A 12,166-nucleotide genomic window follows, 5' to 3' on the forward strand; every position below is an offset into this window, starting at 1 on the left:
CTCTGCTAAACAGGCAAATAAATAAATTGGTGTCTTCTTGAACACTGAGTTCTTGCATATTTCATGCTACAAACGACTTTGCTCTCTTGCATGAATATCAGTCTCCCAGTCAGCAGTAACCAATGAAAAGTCAAATATAATGCGTGCTGAAGTAACAGAATATAGGACATCTTTTTCTTTCTTTTTTCAACAAAATTTATGTCTATTAACATTTATTCCCTATTATTAACTTTGGCAAAGATGGGAACAAAATTATATGAAATAAATCATGAACAGGATAACTACACAACTTCATGTAACTGAAATAGGATTTAAACAGATCAGAAAAGTCTGGCTCATATCAAACTTTCTGGGGATATTACAGAGGCAGTGGTCATAGCTCCTGGAGATAATCATAGTTATCGCATAACTGAATTAAAAAAAATATTTATAGCCCAATCTATCTATAAGCCTAGGCTGGTTACAAGGAAATAGCAAGAGCCCATGACTGAAGGGTTGCAGAAGAAACCCTTGTTAAGGCCTGTCACTGTGAAGACTAAAAAGGGATATATAAATAGGGGAAAGAAATCCCTGGATAGCTGTGAATGAAAGCTGTGGCACCAGATCCCAGCCCTGTTTCTGTTTGAGCTGGAAGCCCAAAGGAGCAGGAGGAAAACTGCCACGGTAAAAAAAAAAAAAAAACCAGATCAGAAAAATCAACTCTGTTGTCGCTTACTGATTTTTTTTTCATGCCTGGCAGCTTTCTTCTGCTCTTTCACTTTCTAGCTCAATCAGAATTGGTCTCTGCTGAGCACCCTATGCCTGGCCGGCAGCTGGGACTCCCTTGCCCAGGAACTGTGAACACTGTTGCTACGGCATCCCCAGCTCCCCCATCAGTACTAATAACTGAGCCACAAAGTTCTCCTTTCAATTTGCTAGAAGGGACAATTGATGGATGATTGTCAGACACGTCATGCAATCTACCAGTGTAGAAGAGACAGGAAACGAGAACACCATTAAATTACTGCATCTTCAAGACCCCAAAGGATACACATCTTTCATTTGCTCTATGCTCGGTGCTCTGATAATGTCATTGATTCCGATAATGTTCTCATGCTTAAAGCGCAGTAAGATTTTGATCTCCCTCAGAGTTCTCTGGCAGTATGTCTGATGCTCAAAGGGACTAATTTTCTTGATAGCTACTCGAACTTTATTGATGTTGTCATAGGCAGAACTGAAAGAGAACAGGAGAAACCAATGTTAAAATACCTGCAGAGCAAACTCGCAACACGTGCCAAAGAGAAAACAAGGATAGACACACCCAGCTCTGCTGGACTGTAAGGAGGGAAGTGTTCAGTGGGAAAGGACATGACAGGAAGCAATGTACACAGGCAGACTGCTCAGAAATACCTATCCTCCAATAATCAGGATTCTAGTACAAAGAAAACTGTTGCTCTTACAGAGGAAGGTCCTTTAAAAAGGGACATTTGAAATTCAGATAACATAAGAACAAAACTTTAAGAAATTAGTAAAAGTAGCACCTTTTAAATGAGATCAAAAAACAAAATGCAGACACCACCAAGACTGGGGTTCTCCCTCTAGTTTTCATAGATAGAATTGATTAAATAAATAACAGCTCTTACTAGAAAGTGCAATGAATATGTCATCTGAACTTATGCTCTATAAGCATTTGAAGTGTTTAAATCTGTCCATGGCTTGCTTAATTTCCTGATATGCACAAAATGATTTGAGATCATATTTACAGAACTCCCCTCTCAAAGCTGTGACCCTTTCCATTTGTTCATGTCAACCAGTGCCACTGGCAGCACCGTTCTCTGAGAGAATGTACCTAATAAATCCCGAACTGACTTTTTAACATGTATATATTAAAATATATCACCTAGTTTTCATTATGGCATATTTTCATACTAACGAATCATGCCCAATACACATGGAAAAAGATGTTTTCACTTCAATACATTTACTGTAATGCACTCAGTGTTGATAAGCATAAAATCTAAAGTTGATATTTGCTGAGCTGTGACACCTAAACAGTTCACAATTCTTCAGAGAAACATCAAACATTTGTCAACAACAACAAAAAAAAAAAAAAAGCAGCAAATAAACGCAAACAGATCCAAAGGTGTGCAAATGATACCTGAGCTACCACCTGCAAACACATTTGACATCAAAGGGCAGGACATCTGCACAGTCTGCAACTAGAGAAAGATTAACTTTAGAAGGCATAAACATTGCAAACATTAAATCCTTAGGAAAAGATAGGGCCCCAGCAGCTAGAATACTCTCTCAGTCTGAAATTTTAAGTCTTGGCTGAATGTTTCTCAAGATATGATCAATAGAGCCAATGCAGAATGTCTAGCTAGATCAAAAAATACTGCCTGATAAAAACACTATGCCTGATAAAAGTTGTCATGGCAGTCACAGTAGCTTATCACTCATCACTTCTATTATATCTGTCACTACTGTTGAAAAATATTTGATTAGATTATATTTATACTAGCCGTTAAGCCCATAACAATGGGCTACATTAACTTTTTTTTCGGTCCATTTCCTTACCCCTCATTCTTCCCCCCCTCATTCCCCCCTCCCCCCACTCTCTCCTCCCCCTCCCCCCCCTCAGTCACTCCCCTCCCCTCTCAGCTTATTCACAACCCCTTCGGATGGCGCAGACGGAAGATCTCCGGGGGAGGTCCCTCCCTCCCTCGCGTGTGCGCGCGCCACCGCTACTGCTCTTGCTCGTCACGCCATTTTTGTTACAGGCAAGCTCTGACCGACGTGCTGCCCACGCATGCACGGTAGAGTTGCTCTCTACTGCGCATCTGCGGCACGGTTAAGCTTCATTTATCTAGTAGATTTTATCCTGTAATCTGCTATGAACAAGATTATACCAGTGCATTGGCGGCAGGCTACTTTTCCATGGGCCACCCTGTAGAATAGAAAGCTATAAATGTTCCTAAATAAAGAAACAAAATAATGTGTGTATGGGCCTGACAGAAAAAGGGAGACGTTAGCACTAAGCCACAAAGCTAGAATTGCACACTAATTAAGCCTGGTGGCTATGAGTTAGTGCAATGCTCTGCCATGCAGAAGGCCCCCATTTCAATCCCCTATAGTCTGTTCTTCTGCTCCCTGGGTCAGCTCAGACTGGGGATGCTGTAGAGAAGGAAGGCAGTCATAGTCATTGTTTAAGGGCAACACCTAGTGGCTGGATTCAGAGCCCATGATTCTGGAAGGAGCCCCAGTGCAAGGCCTGTGGCTCAGGACCGTCACCGCAATGACCAGTCTAAAAATGTTGCTAGGTAGATGGGAGGAAACAAACAAAACAGGGGAAAATCTCTCAGTAATTGTGAATGAAGGCTTGTGATACCAGAATACCAGCCCTGGTTCCAACTGAGTTGGAAGTACAAAGGAGCAGGAAAATCTGCTGGGTCAAAAAAAAAATTATCTATATCTATAGATCTATAAAGAGTCAAGCTATGGATACAATCTCTCTTTAACATGGGTCCAAGTCTTAGGTACAGTTTTCAGTTTCTGACCTGCACAACATCACATGATCTATGCACACCTCAACCAGGGATTCTAAAATTCCAGGGCGTTCCAGGAACAAAATGCACTCACCATGTATTCCTGCCCACTCCTCCCCCCCCCCCCCCATAAAATTTGTTGTGGGGTGCATGGCAGAAGGACATGGAAGTGCATTTCTCCTCTAGTGAGTGCAACCCCTCCCCGCCCTGGCACAGCCCTCTCCTTTCCTCCAGTCCACACCATTCCACCCTGGTGCAAACCATTCACTCTCCTCTACGCCACATGAGAGCAGTCTTCCCTCTCCTCCTCCAATCTCCACCACTCCCACAGTCCTCTCTCTCTCCTTACTCCTCCCCCACCCTATCTTTTCCCTCCCTCCCCCTCTACTCCTCTGCCTGTAAGATGCTTGACATTTCTGCCATTTTCCCTTGCTCCAGCCTCATATTAGGGTCAAAGATATTTTTGTTGTCTTCCGCAAAAAAATCCCAAAAACAAAAGACACTTACTCCAGGGAAGCGGGCAAATACATTTTCAAAAGCCTGAATACAACATATTTACAATGCACATGACAAAAGATGGTGGGAGGGAGGCAGTAAGAGACTGGGAAGGTTTCACAGCAGTCTGCGGCCCCAGCTCAAGATTTGTCACTGCAATGGTTAGGCTAGCTAGGAGGAAGAGGAGTAAAAATGGGAGGGAGGCTGAAGGAATGCCAGAAAGTTATAAATGAAGGCTCATGCTGCCATAACCTCAGTAGGGGCTGGTTACAACTGAGAAAGTCCAAAGAGAAGGAAACTGCAAGTTTGCTTACTGTAAATGTTTTCCACAGATTAGTTATTACATGTGGGTGACGACATCCTGTGGCACCAAACGGACTCGTCTCTCCACAATAGTAGAGGTTTGAGTTCTCCTGAGCACGTACAGGTATTCCCCCACAGGTGTTGCCTCATGAACCTCCTCAGTCGATAAGAGCTAAGTCTAGCTATGTAATCATCACCCCAGGGAGAGAGGCGGGTATTCCATGGCTAAATCAATCTATCTCCGGAAAACACCATTTACAGTAAGCAAACTTGCTTTTTCCATCAATAAACAGACTGAATTAACAATTACATGCGAGGTGTCCCAAGCTGAAGGTTGCAGCAGAGCGTTTACTTAGTAAACCATCCCCAGGCACCCTGCAACACCTCACAGCCATGAGAAAAATAAGAAAAATGCCATCAGGAACTGAGAAGGGAATGGCGACGAGAGCCCCCAGATCGGGAGACCCGCCCCCCCCGTTAAACGGTGCCATTCCACCAGGCGTCGCGTGCCAAAGGTGCGCGACAAAGGGGCATTCCCATTTGTGCGCCCCTTAGTGCAATCCATAGTGCTAGTTCTAGTTAAAAACTTTGCAAACGGATGTCTCTCGTTGTTAACAGTCATATTAATATGTTTGTAACCTTCCCATGTTTGTAAACCATTGTGATGGCTTTATAATGAAGCCGAATGACGGTATATAAAACCTAATAAATACATAAATAAACAAACAACTCAGACTCCATCGTGGACAGTGGACTACAACAAGAACAGATTATGCAAAACTGCTTGTGCAAATTTACTGACATGCCGATACAGTAAGGACGCGTAAGAAAGAGTGCGGCAGTGCCGGGCGCACCCTCGTTTGGATCACATACCGCTCGATACAGTATTCAAATGAGATGCAAATGCAAGCCACGTCCAAAGCGCGTCCATGAAGCGCTAGGCGTGCGCAATCCACTTTACTGTATAGAGCGGTATACAGCGTCTATACAGTATCCTGGGTGCGCTGGTACCTGTCATTTCAAATGTCATTCCACCAGGAAAGTGGAAGATTCTCCTACAGACCCCGCTGCCTTGAGCGCCGGCAAGCCCCAGCAGCCGGCGATCAGCGGCAGGGAGCGCAACAAAGCACCTGTGCGCGCATCTCCGATTTTCTGCCTCCTTCGGATGGGCAAGAGAGACTAAATTTCACGGGCAAACTTTCCCCCAGCCCCCGCTCACCTGCCCTGGCCGCGGCCACGCAAGCCCCCAGCAGCAGAAGGGCATCCATGGGTGCTGGTCTCCCGTGCGGGCACGCTGACAGCTCCAGAGCAGCCCCAGTCCTCTCTCCCCCTCCTCCTGAGGCGCGCACCGTGGTTCCCCTGCCTCCCAGGGGCAGCCGGCGGCGAGAGCGGCTTCAGCAGCCCGGGTCGGATTGGGCGCTCCCCATGTGAGGCGGCTCCCAGCAGCCCCCGCCGAAGGCGCATGAACGCACGCTGTGACCTTGGACGTCCAGCCGGGCGCTCAGGGCACGGCGTGCATTCATGCGCCTTTCCGAAGGAGGTGGAAATTGGAGCTGCACGCACAGGTGCTTTGTTGCGCTCCCTGCCGCTGATCGCCGGCTGCTGGGGCTTGCCTGATGCTTGTCAAGCTGGCAATCCCTGATGCCCGAGCGTAATACAGAAATGATTTTCGCCCTGCGCCTTGCTTTATTTTTTTAATAATTTTTCCCCCTTGTGCGAGAAACATTTTTTTCTGTAGATTGGGTTGGTTTGGGACTGGGCGGCTAAGTTCACCACACTAACGCCAGGGTAGGCGGTAAATGTGCAGGTTAAAGACGCGGCAAAATAGCTGGTTAAAAAGGCGATAATCTGGGCACACGTTACTGTATCAGAGGGAATAGCTAATCAGATCATTAACATATCATATACATGCCGCGGGCGGAAAGGAATACGCGATTTCAAGAAGCGGTAAGGACGCGTAAGACCGGATACTGAAGCGCGGGTTAGACGTAGGCGTCCAAATTGTGCGTACAAAGCGGGTTAGAAACAGGGTAACCGCGCCCGGGCTTTACTGTATCAGCCTGAGACTGAGAAGAGGAGCAGCAGCTTAGTGGTTAGAGCAGTGGGCTATGAATCAGGGTATTCAGGGTTCAAATCCCTCGCTGTGATCTTGGGAAAGTTACTCTCCATTGCTGCAAGTACAAACAGATTGTGAGCTCTCTGGGGGACAGGGAAATAATGAATGTAATCCACCAACAGGGCAAATAGGAGCACTCTGTATTGGTAGAGGGCAGAAAAATCACCTTGATTCAAAGGTAGCGCCAATGCGAATGGTGGATGGATGTGCATCCTTGAGATTCAAGGCACAAATCTACTCACCCTTCTGAATGTATGGTAAAATCGTGCTGAGGGAGTTCATTTTGAATTTCTCTCACAGCAGGTGCTTATTCAGATGCCTTAAGTCCATAATAGGCCACAATCTTCCCAATTTCTTGCGGACAAGAAAGTATCTGGAGTAAAATCCATGCGTTTGTTGAGATATTGGTAGGGGTTCTATCGCCCGCTGCTGAAGTGACAACTTCCATGCAAAGCTGTGGCAGATGTGACTATAGCATTGATGGCAGATAGGAGAAATGCAACTGGTAAATAAAACTGCAGAGGTCCCAAGGGTCGTTTGTTATGTGGCGTGGAGGAGTAGCCTAGTAGTTACAGCAGTGGGCTGCAAACCAGGGCTCAAATCCCGCAGCCGCTCCTTGTGATCTTAGGCAAATTACTTCACCCTCCATTGCCTATGGCACAAACAAATAAGCCGTCTGGGGATAAGGAAATACTTGCAGTAATTGAATGTAATCTGCTTTGAAGTACCTGAAAAATTACAATATAAATCTAATTAAAAATTAAAAATAAATGTGGCACCACACATCCAGAAAAAGCTGGATTCTGCCCCCAACTTGAACAGGCAATCTGGATTGTCAGATGGAATAAACTGAGCCCAAGCTTAGGCTGGGCCGACTGAGTGGTCTTCAGCTGGCAGTGTTTTCATCATCTAGAGCTGGTGGGAAAAGGCTGTTGAAGTTCGAAGTTGCTGCAGATGGTACTGTTAATAAGACTGGAAGGGTCGCCTGTGAAAATATGGCTATTTATAATGATTAAAGTGCTGTCTTGGTGCAGTTGGTTATATGAAACCTGTCGAGAGGGACTGAACTGCTATGTTCTAGTCCTTTATTTTTGTGACATTGCCCTAAGCTTTTCTCCAAAGAAGTTATTGATGAGACACAAGACGATTAGCTTCTCATAAAAGTCCTACAATATGCTGCTGGTCCGAAGCCATGCTATGACACATGCTCTAATCAATGTTATGGAGGTTCTAGAAACAGAATCAAAAGTTTTGTAGCCTAAATGGAGGTGCTGGCAGAAAAAAAAGTGAAAGGAGCAGCTACTAAGGTACAAAGTGTGCAAGAGGCGTGGACATTGTTAAAAATTACCATCCTAGAAGCACAGTCCAGATGTATTCCACACATTAAGAAAGGTGGAAGGAAGGCAAAACGAATACCGGCATATTTAAAAGGTGAGGTGAAAGAGGCTATTTTAGCCAAAAATCTTCATTCAAAAACTGGAAGAAGGATCCAACAGAAGAAAATAGGATAAAGCATAAGCGTTGGCAAGTTAAATGTAAGACACTGATAAGACAGGCTAAGAAAGAATTTGAAAAGAAGTTGGCCATAGAGGCAAAAACTCACAGTAAAACTTTTTAAAATATATCCGAAGCAAAAAGCCTATGAGGGAGTCAGTTGGACCATTAGATGATCGAGGGGTTAAAGGGGCACAAAGAAGATAAGGCCATCGCAGAAAGATTAAACTATTTCTTTGCTTCGGTGTTTACTGAAGATGATGTTGGGGAGATATCCGTTCCGGAGAAGGTTTTCATGGGTAATGATTCAGATGAACAATCAAATCACGGTTAACCTAGAAGATGTGGTAGGCCTGATTGACAAACTGAAGAATAGTAAATCACCTGGACTGGATGGTATACACCCCAGAGTTCTGAAGGAACTAAAAAATGAAATTTCAGATCTATTAGTAAAAATTTGTAACCTATCATTAAAATCATCCATTGTACCTGAAGACTGGAGGGTGGCTAATGTAACCCCAATATTTAAAAAGGGCTCTGGGGTCCAGGAAACTACAGACCAGTGAGCCTGACCAGTGCCAGGAAAAATAGTGGACAGTGTTCTAAATATCAAAATCACAGAACATATAGAAAGACATGGTTTAATGGAACAAAGTCAGCATGGCTTTATCCAAGGCAAGTCTTGCCTCACAAATCTGCTTCACTTTTTTGAAGGGGTTAATAAACATGTAGATATAGGTGACCCGGTAGATGTAGTGTATTTGGATTTTCAGAAGGCGTTTGACAAAGTTCCTCATGAGAGGCTTCTAGGAAAAGTAAAAAGTCATGGCATAGGTGGCGATGTCCTTTCATGGATTACAAACTGGCTAAAAGACAGGAAACAGAGAGAAGGATTAAATGGACAATTTTCTCAGTGGAGGGGAGTGGGCAGTGGAGTGCCTCAGGGATCTGTATTGGGATCCGTGCTTTTCAATATATTTATAAATGATATGGAAAGGAATACAACCAGTGAGGTAATCAAATTTGCAGATGATAAATTGCAAGAAGACCTTGTGACACTGGAAAAATGGGCATCCAAATGGCAGATGAAATTTAATGTGGATAAGTGCAAGGTGATGCATATAGGGAAAAATAACCCATGCTATAATTACACAATTTTAGGTTCTATATTAGGAGCTACCACCCAGGAAAGAGATCTAGGCGTCATAGTGGATAACTCATTGAAATAGTCAGCTTAGTGTGCTGCGGCAGTCAAGAAAGCAAACAATGTTGGGAATTATTAGAAAGGGAATGGTGAATAAAACGGAAAACATCATAATGCCTCTGTATCGCTCCATGGTGAGACTGCACCTTGAATACTGTGTACAATTCTGGTCGCCACATCTCAAAAAAAGATATAGTTGCGATGGAGAAGGTACAGAGAAGGGTGACCAAAATGATAACTGGGATGGAACAGCTCCTCTATGAGGAAAGGCTGAAGAGGTTAGGGCTGTTCAGCTTGGAGAAGAGACGGCTGAGGGAGGATATGATAGAGGTCTTTAAGATCATGAGAGGTCTAGAACGGGTTAATGTGATCAGTTATTTACTCTTTCGGATAGTAGAACGACTAGGGGGCACTCCATGAAGTTAGCATGTGGCAGTTTAAAACTAATCGGAGAAAGTTCTTTTTTACTCAACGCACAATTAAACTCTGGAATTTGTTGCCAGAGGATGTGGTTAGTGCAGTTAGTATAGCTGTGTTTAAAAAAGGATTGGATAAGTTCTTGGAGGAGAAGTCCATTACCTGCTATTAAGTTGACTTAGAAAATAGCCACTGCTATTACTAGTAAAGGTAACATGGGATAGATTTATTTGGGTACTTGCCAGGTTCTTATGGCCTGGATTGGCCACTGTTGGAGACAGGATGCTGGGCTTGATGGACCCTTGGTCTGACCTAGTATGACATGTTATCTTCCACACTCAAAAATGGCTGGGGTTAACTGGTAGATCCTTCCTCAGTTTAGAGAAAAGGCTTCAGCTTTTGGAGGCACTTATGGATATACTGTACCATATAAAATTGAATGGTAATGCATGCACTTAGCATGGAAGCTTGAAATACTTTCTTGCCAAAGTGGTCCAAAAACTTGTGGTCCTTTCCTGATGATGAATTTGAATGGATTTGAGTCTTCTTTGCCTTTTTCACAGCTGATTTGAACACTACTGACAGGTGCAGCAGTTGACCACCACCAAAACCAGGAGATTGTTGAATCCTGTACTTTAGGTCTAGTTTTCTCACAATCGGCATTTATTTACTTGGTATTTATATGCCGCTGATACTAGGGCTCACAGTGGCTTACAAAGTTAACATACATAAGATATAATATAAAAAAAACAAATAGATAAGCAAATATACTTCATAAAACCATGATTACAAATTAAAAGATAAAATCATCATAAAGGTGTTTCTAATGAAAGCAAATTCAAGCCTAAAAGTTTCTAATTAAGAAAGGGCCTGGTTAAACTAAAGTTTTTTTTTTAATATTTTGGACATTTGAGCTCTCCTGAACTCACAGGGAAACATTCCAAAAGACAGGTACAGCAATGGAAAATGCACATTCCCTTGTCACTGAAAGCCTGGCCTGATGACAAGAATACTGTAGTCATGATGAGACAAGATGGCGGCGTAGAGGGAACACGTAACACTCGCTGTGATTTTGCTGTGAGGTTTCCTAGAATTTATTATTGAGAATGCCACCAAAAAGAAAGGGGAAAGTGAGGGGTTTTCCCTCTGAACCCATACCTTCCCTGACACACCTGGAGATTCCTGCGGTTTTTGTCCCAGCCGGATTATTTGGAGGGAGCTGGTGAACCCGATAGAGGTCCCAGCGTAGGAGAACGGAAGCCTCTTGTGGAGGAGACGTCCCTCAGCCTGGACCAATGACAGCCTCCAGTGCAGCATGACCCTGACGAAGATGTATCACAGTCGCAAACTGCTGACGCGGTATCTGTGACTGAGTTCAAGGGAGCATCTGCTAAGTAGGCCGCAGGATGTGGAAAGTCTTTCCAGTGCCGGAGCGGAGACGAACGCCGGTGGAGGAAGCAACCTGGTGGTACAACCTAAGGTTTATTCGGGGAGAGAAAACACTGAAAGCCTTATGGACAGGAACCAGGAGAAATCACCAGCCTGAATTCAGGGTGAGTCTTGGCTGCAAACCCCTAAACCAGAGGCAGTTACCCTAGAAGCACTTTGGGACTTCTTGGGGGCTTCGGCGTTTCCTTAAAGCGTCTTAAAAGTAAGATGGACTCAATTGCGTATAATAACCAGCAAAAGATATCAGAGATACAGCAAACTACATCAACACTTACTAATAAAGTTGTTGAGATAGAGAATAAAATCCAGTCGGTTCAAGCAGTAAACTCTGTTATAATTAAGAACCAACTTACATCTTCTAGAAGACTGGAGACTTTAGAAAATAACACTCGACAGCTGAATTTGTGGATTTTAAATTTTTCTCAAACTGTTGGGGAAATTTCATATACTACTCTTAAGCGTTTCCTAATAGAAGCCCTGGGTTTTCCCAAGGATAAAATGCAGTCTATAAATTCGTGTCGTTTCTTAAATAAAAGGGCTTCAATTTTGGAGGATACTCCGGGATTTCCTATTTCTCAAAATTTAACAAATTCCCTAGAGAATTCCAATCTAAGGTTTTTCTATCTCGTACCTCTAGTTTCCTTTATTTCCACTAGAGATGTAAATGATGTAATGAGAACTTTTTTTTAGAAAGTTTCCTGTTACCTTTTATGACCAAGTTATAAGAATGTATCCTGAGCTATCTCAAACGACACAAAATAAGAGAAGGGAATTTTTGTCCTTCAGACAAGAAGTTATTTCCATAGGATTTACTTTTACACTGAGAAACCCATGCAGATGTATTTTAAAAAGAGGAGATGAGTCTTTTGTCTTCTTTCAACCAGATCAAGTACAGCAATTTGTATTGGCCCGAAGCCATCCACCTCTTCTCCAGTAGCTAGTTAGGAAGTGGGCATATATAAAGGAATTCTGGTTAAAATCCTATGTAATGCCATATTAATTGATGAATTTCCTATGTATTATCTCCTATAATTCTGTCTTGTCCCATTTTATGATTTAATTTTTCCTTATTGTAATATAACACAAATTGATTAAGAAATGCAGTGTAACATTTGGATTTATGTTATTACAACTTAATGTATCTGATTGTGATGAGTGCACAGA

The 12,166-nt window shown here is 43.3% G+C and overlaps 1 protein-coding gene across 1 annotated transcript in view; it reads right to left on the minus strand.

The window, feature by feature from the left end:
* Positions 1 to 12,166, minus strand: part of MAPK1 (mitogen-activated protein kinase 1) — a 98,925-nt gene that overhangs the window by 33,528 nt on the left and 53,231 nt on the right. The window contains exon 2 of the mRNA XM_029571416.1: positions 1,031 to 1,213. Within this exon, the coding sequence (XP_029427276.1) occupies positions 1,031 to 1,213 (183 nt within the window). The remainder of the gene's footprint in view (positions 1 to 1,030; positions 1,214 to 12,166) is intronic.

The sequence above is a fragment of the Rhinatrema bivittatum genome, chromosome 11 (assembly GCF_901001135.1).
Source record: "Rhinatrema bivittatum chromosome 11, aRhiBiv1.1, whole genome shotgun sequence".
Lineage (NCBI taxonomy): Eukaryota > Metazoa > Chordata > Amphibia > Gymnophiona > Rhinatrematidae > Rhinatrema > Rhinatrema bivittatum.